Here is a 17,625-nt window from a genome sequence, read left to right as displayed (position 1 = left end):
TTCTAATCATCAGGGAGATGCAAATCAAAACCACACTGAGATACCACCTAACTCCAGTCAGAATGGCAATTATCAACAACTCAAAAAATAACAGCTGCTGGAGAGGGTGTGGCGAAAAGGGAACACTTCTACAGTGTTGGTGGGAGTGTAAACTAGTGCAACCTCTGTGAAAAGCAGTGTGGCGATTCCTAAAAGCTCTAAATATCAACCTCCCATATGACCCCGCAATCCCCCTACTGGGAATATATCCTGAAGAACTCAAATCACTCTATAAAAAAGATACCTGCACACGTATGTTTATCACAGCATTGTTCACAATAGCAAGAACCTGGAAGCAACCATGCTGCCCATCAAAAGAGGACTGGATTAAAAAATGTGGTACATATACACAATGGAATACTACGCAGTCATAAAAGGGAACAAAATCATGAATTTTGCAGCAACCTGGATGGAACTAGAGTCTATAATACTGAGTGACCTCTCACAAAAACAAAGATCCAAGTATCACATGTTCTCACTCATATAATGGACCTTCAACATCCAATGTAATACTATAAGAAAATGACTGACAGTGGTGGGAAACTATGGGGGGGGGGAGACGGGATTAATGGCAGCAAATATCTGTCTGGGAATGGGGAAACACCTCTTATCAACAGGATGCCTGAATGAAACGTACTTGTATACCTAACCCTTAACTAACCCCACAACACCATAATAAAAAATATTGATTAATTAAAAAAATAAAATAATTCTTCCTACAATGAAGATCTTATTTTATTCCATTATTACCCCAAACTATTAGCTCATTGGGGCCAAACTGTCTAGAATTTTCTCTTTTCCAAATAAAAGTCCTTAGCCCACCTTGTAAGTTCTGAGAACTATGGTGGTGGTCTTCCCAGAATAGAGTAGTATTTGTCCCAAGGGTGAATTCATGTCTCAACCTCTTCCAACATAAAGAACCTCCTTAATTTTGTAATTAATTTCCACAAAATTTCAAAGTTTACTTTACCAACACACTTGGACTTTCCCTTCCTCCATTTGTTTTAGAAACTAAAGATTTTTCCAGGCATATAGCTTAGGATGGATGTAGCAGATGATTTATGGTAGACCCCAAGGTATGACCTTTAGGTTGTTGAAGTATATCGTGTGGAAAGCTATGTTACAAGTTCTTGACTCAGAAATAAGATTTCTGTAACTATGATCTTCTACCCGCTTAACACATTACACTGAAGGGAATGATAGATGACAACCAAGAAATCAAAAGAAGGACCACATTCTAGCCAATTATAAATATTGATTTGTTCTTCAGATCATCTATTTATAAGATTGTTTCTGTAGTTTGGTGTACCCAGAACTTAGTTATGAATTGCTAATGGATGAGCATTAATATGTTGGTATAAATAGGTTGAGAAAGGAAGCAATAGACTCTTTGACAGTCTTCATTGAATATCTGTATAATTGCTTATTAAATACATGAAACTAACTTAGAAACCTATCAATTGAGTCTTCTGAATTCCAGCAAAGAAGAAATTATTATTGACTTTCTCCAATGCAAGAAGATTGGACTAGACAATTTTGACCATTCTTTTTAGTTGTAAAATCTGTGATTTTGTGATTTATTATCTATACCAGTCATAACTAATGACGGATAACTTCAGGAGTTTTAAATGAGGTTAGATATGAAACCAGGAAAATAGCCATTGTTATTCTCAGTACTACCAACTCCCAGACCACAATTCGAAAGTGAAACTCTATTTCCAGCTAAATTATTTATATGACACAAGTAATTTGAAAGGAAAAAATAGAACAGGAATATATGATCTGATGGCTACAGGATTTAGAGTGTGTCTCTTTTCTTACAAAGGTTTTACTCATTAATTTCTTCAAGATAGTTACAGGAGAAATTTTACTAATCAATATTTAATTATTGATATTTACAGCTTAAACTATGCTTAGGAGCACAAAGCTCCACACATTTAATCAGCAAGATAGGCTTGATTTCTGGCTCTTATTAGCTGTATGACTTTTTCTTTTCTTTTCTCTTTTTTTTGAGTCAGAGTCTCACTCTGTCATGCAGGCTGTAGCACTCATGGCCACCACAGTCTTGACTGGCTGGGCTCAGGTGAGACTTCTACCTCAGCTTTCCAAGTAGATAAACCCACAGGCATGTGTCATCACACCTGGCTAAGGTTTTTGATTTATTGTAGAGATGAGGTCTTGCCAAGTTGCCCACACTGGTCTTGAACCATTGGGCTCAGGCAATCCTCTTGGCTCTACCTCCCGAAGTGTTGGGATTACGGGCGTAAGCCACCATGCCCCAGCTGACTTTTTCAATTAAATACAACACTGTGAGTTTCTGTTTCCTCATCTTTAAAATATAAATTACTGTATTTATTTCTGAGCTATCTTTTTCTTCAATTATTCATTTGGCAAGTATTTACTAGGAGACTATTCTGTTCTAGACACCATGGAAAGACAAAAGATCAGTAAGAACCTCCCCAAAACTTTGCGTAAATTATATCAGTGATTCAGATTATCTTCCATTTTTCCCTGATTGGGTACTTTCTCTCCAATGCCTTGTTTTGCTCAGTGGACACCAAATTGGATACACAACGTTGACCACTGGGTTCAGGAAGAAAATACTAAAACTTCTATTTTTATTTACTTTTTGTCCTTTTTCCATAATAACTTTATTTTGATAGTTTTCAAACTTAGAGAAAAGATACAAAAGTAGTATAAATAATTCTCATGTATCTTTTACTGGATTCACTAGTTATTAAAAATTTCCCACCTCATCAACAAGGGTACCTGCATAATGAATTTTTGCATACCTAACCCTGAATTGTATCTCACATCTTTAAAATGAAAAATTAAAAGTGAATAAATAGATACATAAAAATTTCCCCAGTTGTGTCTTATGCTTCCTCCCACAACACTATTGGAGTTTTCTTTCTTCCTCTCTCTCTCTGATACACTCACACACACACACACACACACACACACACACTCTGATGCACACACACACGCACACACACACACACACACATACATATATGTACACACATTATATATATCTTAAATGGAACTTTGCCTAGGAATGATCTACAAATATCTAATGTTAGCACTAATGTGTGTGCATGCATATGTGTGTATATGTGTGTATAAATATACATATGCATATGTATATATGCATCCATTGCCCTAAAACCTTCCATGAGTATTTTCTAAGAACAAGCACATTCTCTAATTTAGCTATGGTATAATAATTAAAATAAAGAAATTTAGCATTAATATAGTACTATAATTTATTTCACAGTCCATATTCAAATTGTATCAATTTTCCAGTAATCTTCCTCAAAGATATTTTTTTCAGTCCAGAATTTTACATTGCACTTAGGTGTCATTTCTCTTTGGTTTATTTAAATATGGAACAGCTCTTAACATTTTTTAAGATACAGACTAGCAATTTTGTAGAATTTGATGTTGTCTGTATGATTAATTTAGGTTATGCATTTTTTGGCAGGAATATCACAGAAATGATGTGGTCCCTTGTGGTGTATATAGTATCTACTTATTGAATCATTAGCAGTATCAACCTTGGTCATTTGGTTAAAGTGGTCTTCCAGTTTTCTCCACACTTCTCCCCTTTGTAATTAATTAACTTGCAGGGAGACACTTTGAGATTATGTAAATATCTTGTTCCTCATCAGAATTTCCCCTGCTAGTTTTAGCGTTCAATCTTATCTTGTTACATATCTATGTTTGGATATACTTTATAATACACATAATGTATTAACTTGTATATAATTTATGAATGAATATTCAGACAAATATAGAAATCGTTTGGATTTGTGTTCAAAGTTTGGTTTTTAAATAAACTAATAGTATTATATAATCAAAACTGTTTGGAGATTTAACTGAATGAGATTTTCTACCTCTGGATTATTGAAACATTAGAGGTTGTATTTTTGATGGGGAAAACCTCCTTGGTCCCGACAGACATGGGTTTATTTTCAATATAAATGTGAATGTTATTGCTGTCCAGGAATATATACTTTCCTTTCTTCTTCTCTTCATATTATGTAGTATCAGATCAGTATCTGATCAGTGAAAGAAGGAAGATGAGAGGATTTAGAAATGTGACCAACAGTAGAGATGAATGATTGAATGTTAGAAGGACAATATTTGCATGTTTACACACTGAGCCAAGGGCGTTACTACTTTAGATCAGGGGTTCAAAACTGTTCCCTGAGAACACTCCCACAGAACCTTGGGGGCTTTGTGGGGTCAGGGAGGTGTGGGACTGAGGAGAGGCCTTGAGACTGAGATTGGTGGCAGTGTATCCCAAGCTTTGGTCATTTGGGTACAACTCCATGAATTATTCCATATATGTGCTATTATTTACTCAATACTTTTCTTTAAATCATCTTTACATAGAGTTTTTTTTTTTTTTCATTAGCCTCCTCTTAGGGCACAAGAGCTTTGAAATTACAGGTTTGTTGAGTTGGTTCATATTTAAAAATACATATTTACTTAACTTAATTAGAAAGTCTTAAATGAAACTTTGCCTAGGAATGATCTACAATTATCTAACATTAACACCAGCAGTACAAAGTCTTTCATTTAGGAAACTCATCTTGAAAACGATGTATCTAAAGAACATTTGCCAACTGCTTTTTGCCCTACAGAGGAGGAAGAATGTGAGACAAAGGAGAATTCAGACAGGTTTAGTCTAGGTTAGGATGAACTGACCACTGTAAGGGCAGCAGACCTAGAGTCCTTTAGTGCTGTCATGTTTATTAAATCTAAACATGGACTACAGATCTTTAGCTCCTTATAATATGTGTATTTACATCAATAAATTATTTACAAATATTTACTGTGAACTGAATGGTCACTACGGGTTTCCTCCAGCACCCTCAGCCTACTTCCTCAATTCTAGAGCCAGATCACTACCAAATGTAGACACATTTTGGTAATTAGTGCTGCAATATACATGTAAGGATTAGGGAAATACATGGAAATAATATCTATGAGGATGGAGGTGGAGTTTGCAGTTCAGAGAAGCCTGGTGAAGATTTGTTAAACTCAAATAAAGAAAACAAAGGGAGATAACAGCTGAATATGGAGGATGAAGACTCAGTAGAGGACAAGACATTATAAGTTCATAATTATGAAAAATTATAAAATGATTTTTTTCTAAATTAGTTATAATTTTTACAGTATCTTATACTCTTGAAAAGATCACCCTTTTGGACTATCAGAAGACCTAGGGGTTTTTTGTATGTGTTTAGTATTTTTGGATATGTCTAGTAGCAGTTCTAGGATAAAATAAAAAGATCCAATAGTCACAAAACTGGAAAAATAAAAGTAAATCATTGGAGGCAGGTAGAAAAGAGTAAAAACTGAGAAGAGCAGGATGAAACATTTTGTTTCCATCATGCTATTACTGAATAATTTAATTGTTTGCATTGAATTCTGTGCTTCTTCCTGCCCTGTGCCCCGAACCTTCAGAAAGGAGCTCATTGCCAAGCTGGACCAGGCAGAAAAAGAGAAGGTGGATGCAGCTCAGCTTGTCCGGGAATTCGAGGCTCTGACGGAGGAGAATCGAACATTGAAGTTGGCTCAGTCCCAATGTGTGGAACAACTGGAAAAACTCAGAATACAGTATCAGAAGAGGCAGGGCTCATCCTAACTTTAAATTATTCAATACGTGCGTAAGAGGTGGGTGACTGTTTTGCACTAGCCAAAAGATTTCTATTTTAAAAGAATAGTGAATCAGATCTAATGCTTCTCTGTATGACCCACAAGGCAAACGTCTATAATGAGTTTAATGCTTGCCAGCTTCTAGCTCGAGAGAAAGAAATATTTTAAGTGAGATCATTAACGTGAAACTATTATTAGTACATGTTTCTGGAGATTAGAATTTCTTTCCAAGGATATGTATACTTTTATTTTTTAGGAAGATGTGATTATACTGCACATCAGGGTAGAAAATAATAAAAATAGAACATCGACTGACTCGCCAAGAATCATGAGCTGTGCAGAGTTAAGCCATGCAACAGACCAGTAAGATGCTCACTGTACTTCTACATCTTGTGTATTTTTAAGTTTCAGGCCTTTAATATTTCAAATGTCCTCAAATCTAAACCGTCAAACTTCTCTGCATATATTTATGCTCACCAGAGTCAGATTTAATACCTCAATGATTGATTGTACTAAGAATAAATGGTGGCATATCATAAAAGCTTCCTCATGAAAATATTAGCAGAAATCATGTTTGTGCCCAAAGCACACTTGCCAGTGCTAACTTGCTGTTGTAATAAAAAACAGATAAGGCTGCATTTTCTTCATGCCACGTTACCTCCTGGTAAACAACCCTGCCTTTGCCTGTGTGTGTTCTGGGGGATTGGGGGCATGGAAACATTATTTGAAATTACTTGGGTGAGTTCCCATGAAAACGTGAGTGAAATTACAACTATTACTTTGTTCTTGATTTAAGAAAATGCTTTAGATCAGTAATAACTTATAGGAACATGTGATTAAATTCAGAATTAAAATGATTTTCCCTTGTTCTAGTTATCATCATCTTTTCCCAAATCAATCTCTTTGTTATGTGTCAATTTCTATTCATGTAACTTCTTTTTCATTAAACATGGATCAAAACTGCCAGTTTGTATTTTGTTCTTTTCTTAACCGCACTTACTCTAAAAGTTGGGTTGGTCTAGTCCTAGTCAGAATGTGTTCTTAGCTCTATTTGCCTGTGCCAAAAAAAAGTGAAGTCCCTTTTCTTGGAAAGACTGTGATTTCTCATATAAACAATAGAGCCTTAATACTGAACATGATGCATTTGTATCTTGAGGTATTTGCCCAAAAAACATAAAAAAGGACAGTTCATTAAAACAATAATCAGCCAGGTGCTATGGCTCATGCCTGTAATCCTGACACTTTGGAAGGCAGAGGCGAGAGGATTGCCTGAGTCCAGGGGTTCAAGACCAGCCTGGGCAAGTTGATGTGACCTCATCTCTACAATAAATAAAAAAATTATCTTATTGTGGTCGTGCATGCCTGTGGTTCCAGCTACTTGGAAGGCTGAGATTGAAGGATCGCCTGAGCCCAGCGGATTGAGGCTGTGGTGGCCATGAGCATGCTACTGCACTCCAGTCTGGGTGATAGAGTGAGATTCCAATTCAAAAACAAAAAAACAGTAACCGGCCTCAGATAAATCAATGGTTCTCAACTAGGGGTGATTTTTGCCTCCGGGGAACATTTGACAATATCTGGAACATATTGTAAATAAGTTTGAAGATAGAAAATTCTTAGATGATCTATGCTATATAGATAATATGCAGTGATAAGTGGTGAAAACTTGTCAAATGAATGAAAATATGATACTGGTAATGTAAGAAATTCTGCCTTTACATTTTTCTGACATGCTACAAAAGTGGATGATTTTTCATGTTTTAATGAATAAAAATCTGCTTAAAACATACATACCTAGGGAAATGTTACTTTTGAGTCCCAAATATGTATCTTTTGGAAACACATAGTAAGATTTCAGGCTGAGGCTAGCAAAGATATTAAAACTATTTTCTCAGTGACTCCTTAATAGGATATTAAAAATTTTTGTTGCCACAACTAGTGTGAAGGGCATAATCCTACTGTCTAGAGGGCACAGTCCAGGGATTCTGGTAACTATCCTACAATGCCCGGGATAGCCCCTGCAAAAGAGTTGTCCTGCCCAATGTATCAATAATGCTGTGATTCATATGCTCCGGGGTAGACTAGTCACTGGGCAGTTTGGGCAAATGTCAAGAAGAAGCATATTGCAGGGCCAGGGTTTCTGGCCATGTGGTGCAGAGTTGTGAGGTCCTTAAACATGTTGATCCTTGGCTTCCTCATTTGTAAAATGAAGCTTTTTGATAGATCTCCAAGTTTTAATGTTATGTGAGTCTATTCACCCTTCAGGTGTTTTACCATTTGACCAAAAGTGAAAGTATTTATTTATTTATTTGAGGTGGGGTCGCCTGTCACCCAGGATGGAGTGCAGTGGCACAATCACGGCTTACTGCAGTCTTACACTCCTGGGCTCAAGCAGTTCTCCGGTCTCAGCCTTCTGAGTAGCTGTGAATACAGGTCTGGGCCACCACACCTGGTTAATTGTTGTTGTTGTTGTTGTTTTTGTAGAGATGAGGTCTTCCTATGTTGCCTAGGTTTGTCTCAAACCTGGGCTCAAGCAATCCTCTTGCCTTGGCCTCCCAGAGTGCTGGGATTACAGGTGTGAGCCATCACACCTGACTTTCTACCTCTTTTTAGTATAAAGTTTATAAATATGAATACAAAGGAGGGATTGTTCACTGAATTTATTGAAATCCAAAGTTAAATTAGAAAGAAGAAAGGTAAATTACTAACCTTTAAATACAAGAAATCGTTTTTGACCATTGTTCATCTGAAGATGGTTGCATATACATATATTTGTATTTATAGAATTCAAGCAATCACGATTCCTTGTAGAAAATGGGAAGCAGGGAACTCTAATTTCAAAGTCTCTTTGCTCTACCAGAATGAAAATAACAAGATGAAATTACTTGAACATCAATTATATTGTATCTTATTAAGGAGTCACTGAGAAAATAGTTTTCATATCTTTGCTAGTCTCAGCCCGAAATTTTACCATATGTTTCCAAAAATGTATATTTGTGACTCAGAAGCAAGTATTTCCCTAGGGGTGTATGTTTTAAGCAGATTTTTACTCATTAAAGCATGAAAAATCATCTGCTTTTGTAGCATATCATAAAAATCTAAAGGCAGAATTTCTTATATTACCAGTCTCATATTTTCATTCATCTGACAATCTGACAAGTTTTCACCAATCTTATCACTGCATATTATTTATATAACACAGATCATCTAAGAATTTTCTGTTTTTAAACATATTCACAATCTTCTCGCTGTTAGCAGTAATGGTAACATTACAAAGCTTCAAAAATGAGCACAGAGGTCCTATTAGTATTAGGGTGAAGGTGCCTGCTTTAGAGATAAAATAAAAAGAAAATGTAACTTGTGTTATATCCTGCAATTGCTCTACTAAAGAATTTGCTATTTGTGGGCCATTTTGTTTGTGTAGACAAGAGAGGAACGTAATTACACGTGGCTAGAAGTCAAATGTGTAACCATGAGCATTGGCAGAACATGTTTCTTTATCTCATCCTGGTGCCTGGGCTTGGGTGTATAATTAATGCAGTAAAAATAAGGAACTAAAAGAGACCTGAAATTCAAATTCTATTCAACAAAAATTTGTTATACACTTAGCAAGTACAACACATGACTCCTTAATATAATACCAGTGGTGTTCAAAGTATAGCACAACAGCAATAGAGGATGCAGAAATGAAGACAAATTTAATCGGCGTGTGGGGTGAATTGCACTAAACAGAGAACAGAGGCACAGGGAATTGTTAGAAGGTCTAGAAAGGAATGTGTTAGGAAAGTCTCAGCAGTAGCCACTGAAATGGAACAAAAGACTAGGAGAGATTAGAAAGAAAAAAAGATAAGTAGAATCCACATGGCTCAGGGTAGATTGCATGTGTGGAGGCAAGGAATATGAAGAGAAATAACATTTCATGAGCACTTTCTGTGCCAGAGCATTCTAGGTGCTTTGCATAGGCTATATATATATATATTTTTTTTTTTTTTTTGAGTCGGAGTCTCACTCTGTTGCCCAGACTGGAGTGCAGTGGCTGCTCCTGACCACCGCAGCCTCGATCCACTGGGCTCCGGCGATCCTTCCGCCTCAGCCTTCCAAGTAGCTGGAACTACAGGTGCGCGCTACCACGCCCGGCTAATTTTCTGGGTTTATTGTAGAGATGAGGTCTCGCCAAGTTGCCCAGGTGGGTCTCGAACCCGTGGGCTCAGGCAATCTACTCACCTTAGCCTCCCAAAGGCACGAGATTACAGGCTGAGCCACTGAGTCCGGCTTATAATAATTTGAGAGATAGCAATGGTTATGTCCATTCTTCCAAACCAGAGATGAATGTTACATAATTTGTACAAAGTTCCCAGACCTGGGACTCAAGTGCAAAGTTTCTTTCACTCATTCATTCATTCAGTATTTATTGAATGACCATGCTCTGTCAGGCATCCTGGAAGGTACTAGGAACACAAAAGGGAATAAGAGACACAGGGATCCTGTTTTCAAGGAACCTTAGTCTTATAAGGGAGATAGGTATTTACCTAAATCCCCACATGGGGTAATTTAAAAATATATCCAAATATTCCCTCAAAAGATGGAGCCTCATTTCTCTCCCTTTTAGTGTGAGTTGGACTTAAAGACTTATTTCTAACAGAGTCAAGCAGTAGTGACAGCACGTGACTGCTAAGCTTAGATCATAAAAGTTACTGGAGCTTCCCTCTCGCCTGCTCTCTCTTGGATCACTGGCTCTGGAGTGAGCTGGCTGCTACAGAGAAGTGCACAGGGTAAGAAACTGGCACCTTCAGCCAGTAGTCACATTAGTGAACTTGGCAGATCCACCAGCCCCAGGCAAGCCCTCAAATAGTTGCAGTCTGACTGACATCTGAATTGCAAGAGACACTGAGCCAGAACTACCCAGCTAACCTGTCCTTAGTTCCTGATTCTTGAAAACTTTGAGACAATACATATCTGTTGTTTTGAGCTGCTAAATTTTGGGGTGATTTTTAAATGCAGCAATAGATAATGAATATGCCAAATAAATGGGGTCAGTGCCAAACAGGAAAGAAATATGGCTTAAGAATGCACATTAAAAGTGGGAATCTGACTGAGATAAGGGAGCCTAAGATGACTTTCTTACGGTGGTGACTACTAAGCTAAGATCTGATGGATGAGTAAGAGCTGAAAAGCCTCCTGGAATGGAAGGGCTTAAATAACAAAGAGCTAAAGAGCAAAGAAGGCAGGTGCAGGAAGAAGATCTAGACTGAGTAGAAACATGTACAAAGGCCCTGAGGCACACTCAAAGACTTGAAGAAAGGTCAGTGTAGCTGAGTACGAAGAGGTAGAGAGAATATGATACAAGGTGATGTTATAGAATAAAGCAGGAACTTGAAGAACGCATTAAAAATGTTGGTCTTGCTGGGCTCGGTGGCTCGGCCTGTAATCCTGCGCCTTTGGGAGGCTGAGGTGAGTGGATTGCCTGAGCTCGCGGGTTTGAGACCTGCCTGGGGAGTTTGGCGAGACCTCATCTCTACAATAAATCAAAAAAATTAGCTGGGTGTGGTAGCGCACGCCCGTAGTTCCAGCTACTTGGAAGGTTGAGGCGGAAGGATCGCCGCAGACCAGCAGGTGGAGGCTGCGGTGGCCGGGAGCCGGCTACTGCACTCCAGTCTGGGTGACAGAGTGAGACTCCAACTCAAAAAAAAAAAAAAAAAAGTTGGTCTTAATCCTAAAGTAAAGAGAAGCCATTAGAGAATTTTAGGCATGTTACAGGGGTAATATGTTTTCTGCTAGGATAACATGTTTTAAGAGTTTTCTAAGTTGACTCATTTAAGTTGCTTAGAGTGCTATGTAGAGTTATATACTATACATTTTTAGATAGCTAGATAGATTACAGGGTTATTTAGATAGGATTATTATAAACATTTTTATTTGCAATGCTATTTTAATGAATACTTTTCTCCTTAGAGAATTAGTAAACCTTCAGTACCATCAATAATAGCAGAATAGGCCAGGCACGGTGGCTCACACCTGCTTATTCTACTTTGGGAGACCAGGGCGGGAGGATCGCTTTAGGCCAGGAATTCCAAGACCAGTCTGGGCAACATAGCAATACCTTGTCTCTACAAAAAATGAAAAATTAGCCAGGCATGGTGGTGCACATCTGTAGTCCCAGCTACTTGGGAGGCTGAGGCGGGATGATTGTTTGAGCTCGAGTCTGAGGCTGCAGTAAGCCATGATCATGCCACAGCACTCCAGCCTGGGTGAGAGTAAGACCCTGTTTTAATAAATATATTTCTGCTTTTTATGAACATTTCTACCTTCTGCTTGTTTTTTTGCTTACCTCATGTTTCAGAGTAGCCAAACTCAGTATGATAAGAGTGTTCTTAGACAATCAAAATTTTTATTTTTTTAATTTCAAAGTTGTGGGGTACAATTCAAGATTAGGTATATAAGAGGACGTCGTACAGGTAAAGTTTGAGCCTCGCTTTGGTCACCACTTTGCCTGGTTTGAGATCAGGTACCCTTAACAATCAAAACTCTTAAGACAATATTTTTCACCTCTCTCTGTTATTTTTAAAGAATATGAATAATCAGAACTGGTAATGCAGATCACATCAAACATGGACACAGAAAGGGAAATGTATAAAGGCGGAGGTTAGATAACTCACAAAACTGATGGCATTAACCTTCAGATTCCCGAACACCCTTAGAGTTCTAACATCCTGTTTTAATTCACTGGGAATATATTCAATTTTCATAGTTACAAACAAATACTCCCTGGAAGAAAAATGCATACTTTAGAGAGTTTTCAGTTACATTGTTAAATCATATCCATTTCATTTTTCTCTCAGAAACTTTGAAAATGTCCTTGTTTGGTTCTTGGGTGTGTGCACGGCTCAGACAGTGCTAAAGGCAGACAAATGGAATGGCTCTTATGAATGAATGTAGATTGTTGAGGCTGTAATAATGACGATGAGCTGATGGCCTGAGTCACACAAGTTGGAAAACAAGGTTTTTCCCTAAGAAATTCAACTTTGACAAACTTTTATTTTCATTTTTTAAATTAGAGATGGGGTTCTTGATATGTTGCCCAGGGTGGTCTCAAACTCCTGTCCTCAAACGATGCTCCCACCCAAAGTGTTGGGATTACAGGCGTGAGCCACTGTACCTGGCCAGTCTTTCATAAACTTTTTGTTGGCTGTGTCTGAACTAAGGAATTTAGAACCAGCATTCTGAGCAAAAAGACTGACTCGGGATATATAAAGGAGGAACCGAGTTTTTCTACAGCCAAAAGAGCAGGAATTTGCATTTGCAAACAGCTACTGTCTGTTTTACCCATCATTAAACATGTCTGGGCAGTGGCTGTTCTCTCAGATCTGAGTCCTGGAAAGGGAAAGAGAAAGAGATTGCAGGACAAGGTAAAATTATGTATGAAACAGCTTTTCCCCAGCTTAATTGCCAGCTCACTTCTCATAAATACAGTAAATGCTGAACAAGCTGACTTTCTCCCATCATTCCTGTAAATAAGGATATGACTCACAAACTCTGCAATCTCCAAAATGCCATAGATACTATGGTGATTTGATTATTTAAAAATAGCTGGGGGGAAAAAAAAACCAAAACAAGAAATCGGTCATGGGCAAGTTGAGGTGGTTTCTTTCTGTTTTGTTTTGTTTATCATTTAAATTGTTATTGTGTTTCACCCTAAGTATTCTGATTACATCTAGTTTGCCCAAAAAATCTTAGGGATTTATGGTTTCTGGAAATTAACAACATGAGCACCCTGGTCAGATCTCAGATCCCAGACAAATAACAAGATGCAAGATTCACCACAGAGTCACTGTGGCCTGCATGCAAGTTGCTATTAGGTGGTATGATCTTTCCTATAAAGTAGAGAGAGATAAGCATGGACAGCTCTTGAATACACTGACCTCCATCTCTAAATAAGAGCAGTGGTTGGAATAACAATAAGCTTATATTGAATTATATTTATTGATCTTTAATTAGCTGGTCCAGACATGGGAAACCAAGGACCTTTTTATTGTTAGCCAGGTGCTAAAACCCCCGAAGCAGGACTTTCTGGAAAAACTAGGTGCAAGTTTGGGATTTGGGATCCAGGTTCAAGTAAGGAATCTCCATTTAGCCTGCATCTCAGTCTTACCTTGTATTAGTCAGGGTTCTGGTAAGGAAGAGGAGAACACTCAGAAAGGAGTGATAAAAGAGTGCTTAATGGAGGGATTATTTATAAAGTTGGAGCAGAGTTAAAAGAAATCAGAAGGGTTGGTGAAGCTCTTGGCCTGGCCACCTCAGGAAAGTCTTCCCTAGACTTTTGAGGGAAACAACTCACCTTCTTCAAGTTCTTATCCTTTGATAGAGGAACTGGGCCACAGTCTACCTAGGGCTTGGCAGAAAGTCTCTCTCTCCTTTTGTTCTTCCATTTTCTACTGGTGGTTCCCATTGGCCAAGACCAATTAGAAGCCAGAAGACAAGGAAGCCTGGTTGCTGTAGTCCATACAGACAGTCTCTCAGGGTGATGAGTAGGAAAACAGGAATCTGCAGGAGTATGTATAAAGTGTCCTGCATAGACCATTGACAAGCTAAAGCAATGGACATGCTTCAGAAGCTAATAAAAAAGACAGGATGGCCAGGCTTGTATTTTTAATCCTGTGATGCTACCTCATAGTAAAATTCCATTAAATGCCTGGAAATCTGAAACAGGAGGACCAGCAGCTGCTCTTGCCTAGGAATGGATCAAGGGTAGATGCTATGATTTGGCTATGATTTGTCCCCCAATGTGTGGTGTTCAGTGGTGGGGCCCAGTAGGAGGAGTTTGGATCATGTGGGTGGATCCCTCATGAATGCCTTGGTATGGTTCTTGAGGTAGTAAGTTCTCACTTTTGTGAGACTTGATTATTCTCATGGAAATGGATTCGTTTCCTCAACAGCGGGTTATTATAAAGTGAGCTTCCTTCTCCTGTTTGCTCCTCTATCTTCTCATTTGTCTGCTTTTCCTGTGACCATCTCTGGCATGTTTTAATGCAGCACAAAAGCTCTCACCAGAAGTCAGGGTCAAACCCTTGAACTTCTCAGCCTGCAGAACTGCAAGCCAAATAAACTTCATTTCTTTATAAATTACTCAGTCTTAGGCATTCTGTTATAACAAGGCAAAATGGACTAAGTAAGGTTGCCAGAGGAAATATGACAGACACCCAGTTAAAATTGAATTTCAGAAAATCAGATAAACAATGAATACTTTTTTAGTATAAATATAAATATAGTATAAATATTCTTATACTTAAAAAGTTGTCATTCATCTGAAATTCCATTTTAATTCATTATCCTGTGTTTTTATAAATTCAGGCAACCCTAATTAGGGAGGTGATATGAGCATGTGTTGCAAGTATATCTGTGTAACCCTGCACCCCTCCCAACTTGATGTTCCCACAGAGTATGTTTAGTGAGAAGAACGTGCCTTAGAAATAGAAAATGATGGTGGCTCATACCTGTAATCCCAACACTTTGAGGACATAGTAGGATTGCTTGAGCCCAGGAGTTTGAGATCAGCCTGTGCTACATAACAAGACCCCATCTCTACAAAAAGGAAAAGAGAGAAAAAGAGAGGGGGGAGAGAGAGAGAGAGAGAAAGAGAGAGAGAGAGAGAGAGAAAGATAAAGAAAACAATATGATATAGTGCTTTCAAAACCATATGCTTTCAGCACCAGTGTTTGAAATGTTAAAAAGCATTTTTAATAAAACACGGTTTCATGGTCAAATAAGTTAGAGCATTACTGGGGTAAAAAAAGAAAAAGCATTCTCACAACTTTAGGATTTTTCCTGGCATTTAATGCTAACATGTATTGTAATACCAATAATAGTGTTTTCTTGCTTTATTTCAAAGTAATCACAACAAACAAAGAACAGGTCCAATAGTCCTTTGCTCTTCTGTGATCATAGGTTTCTATAGAAATGAAGTTTAAATGTAACAAAGTTGTTTCAGTGTCCATCTTTTTAAAGCAGAATTTTATCATTATCTCATAATCTTGCTTTAAGGCTCAATTTACATTTATAAAGATGTTTTAAAGCTCTCTGCAAATGTTTACAAAGTGATAGCATCTATTTAATAAGCGATTAGATTGTCCACTTGATACCGAGTGGTTTTGTTTACCTTAATATGAAAAATCAATTAAAGCCGAGTTATCATCTAAGTAGGGACAATCCTAGATTATTCAGAGAGAAAAATGGGAATTAAAAACATCAGTCTTCTCTGCTTCTCAAGGTTATTTTTGGAAAGAAGTGAAGTAATGTCATGAGAGGCTATGCAAACATTACTGTGCTGTTCAAATAGTCCTCACTGTAGAGTTGGTGGGCTACACAGGTCTTACAATTTCTCATTCTAGCCATAGGTATTTTATCTAATGCATTGTTCTGCCTAAAATTCTGTCCTGTCATGTGCAGTCAGAGTAAAATAAAATTACATCAGTTAGGATTAGAATTACCTGTCAAGGGCAGAAACCTGGCAGATAACTGTGGCTTAAACAGGCAGAAATTTCTTTTTCTCTCATGTAAAAGACTGAGGATGTGTAGTCTTGGGCTGATATAGAAAGTCTCAGGGTCTCAAATTTCCCTGTCATTATTGAGATATGCCCCTCATTCTCATGGTCTAAGACGGTGGCATCTATATTTCAGAGGATGAAGGAATTAAGAGGAGGGACCAAGGGAGAGGCCTGACTGTCCTGGTAGCTGGCACAAGATGCTTCCAGTTACATTCTTGAGATGGCTAATTTTATGTATCAACTTGACTGGGCCATGGGGGCACCCAGGTATTTGGCCAAACAGTATTCTGCGTGTGTCTGTGAGAGTATTTTTGGATGAGATTAACACTTGAAGGGGTAGACTGAGCAATGTGATTTGCCCATCTTAATATGGGTGAACCTCAACCAGTCAACTGAAGACCTGAATAGAACAAAATGATGACCCTCCCTCAAATAGGTAACTACTCCTGCCTGACTGCCTTGAGCTGGGGCATGAGTTCTTTTTTTGCCTTCAGTCTCAAACTAAAATATTGATCTCTTCCTGGGGCTTCAGCCTGCTGACCTTCACATTGAAACTACACCACTGGCTCTCCTGGGTCTCTTCCTATTGGTTCTTTTTCTCGGAAGAACCCTGACATACAATTATATTACCTGGAACTTAGCATGAAAAAAGGAGAGTGAGTCTATGGGGTAAAATACGCGGGGGTGCTGGGCACAGTGGCTCATGCCTATAATCTCAGCACTTTGGGAGGCTGAGGTGAGATGATTGCCTGAGTCCAGGAGTTCAAGACCAGCATGGGCAACTTGGTGAGAACTCATCTCTACAATAAATCAAGAAAAATTAGCTGGGCGTAGTGGCACATGCCTATAGTTCCAGCTACTTGGAAGGCTGAAGTGGAAGGATCACCTGAGCCCAGCAGGTGGAGGCTGTGGTGGCCGTGAGCATGCCACTACACTCCAGCCTGGGCGACAGAGTGAGACTCTGACTCAGAAAAAAAAAAAAAAGTGGGGGTGCAATTAGGAGACTCTACCACAGGAAAGGAGCTCAAGCCCTTCAGAGTAATTGTGAGTCTGTAGTGATGTTGGTGTCATCTTTTATTTCTGGAACTGATCAAGGGTGCTGTCATTTTAGCAGTTTAAGCTTCTTATTTATCAAATTGGGTAGCAGTCTTTCTGTGATACCAGATGAAAATTCATGAACGATATTAATCATATCCAAATTCTCTTCATTTTTAATATCTACACAGAGTATTTTAAATAAAATATGTCTATTAATATGAAGCATCACTTTGCCTATTGATATATATTTGTATTTATATACTTGTATATGTAAAAACATAGAAATAAGAAATTTGGTTTGCTTTAATGCCTAAAATGGAAGTAAAGGTGATTACTTCTGTAC

At 38.1% G+C, this 17,625-nt stretch overlaps 1 protein-coding gene across 3 annotated transcripts in view; it reads left to right on the top strand.

Moving 5' to 3' along the window:
• The window catches only part of MAP3K7CL (MAP3K7 C-terminal like), a 43,976-nt gene extending 37,304 nt beyond the window's left edge, over positions 1-6,672 (top strand). For 2 of the 3 annotated variants that reach the window (XM_008064460.1, XM_008064461.1), the window contains one exon: positions 5,515-6,672. In XM_008064460.1, coding sequence (XP_008062651.1) covers positions 5,515-5,695 — 181 coding nt within the window. In that variant the 3' untranslated portion in view covers positions 5,696-6,672. The remainder of the gene's footprint in view (positions 1-5,514) is intronic. The other variant, XM_021715753.1, reaches the window with a different exon arrangement.
• The last annotated feature ends 10,953 nt before the right edge of the window (positions 6,673-17,625 follow it).

The sequence above is a fragment of the Carlito syrichta genome, unplaced genomic scaffold (genome assembly GCF_000164805.1).
Source record: "Carlito syrichta isolate Samal-C Ts95f unplaced genomic scaffold, Tarsius_syrichta-2.0.1 Scaffold307345, whole genome shotgun sequence".
Lineage (NCBI taxonomy): Eukaryota > Metazoa > Chordata > Mammalia > Primates > Tarsiidae > Carlito > Carlito syrichta.
The sequence above is the reverse complement of the archived record's forward strand: the minus strand, read 5'-3'. Positions and strand labels throughout refer to the sequence as shown.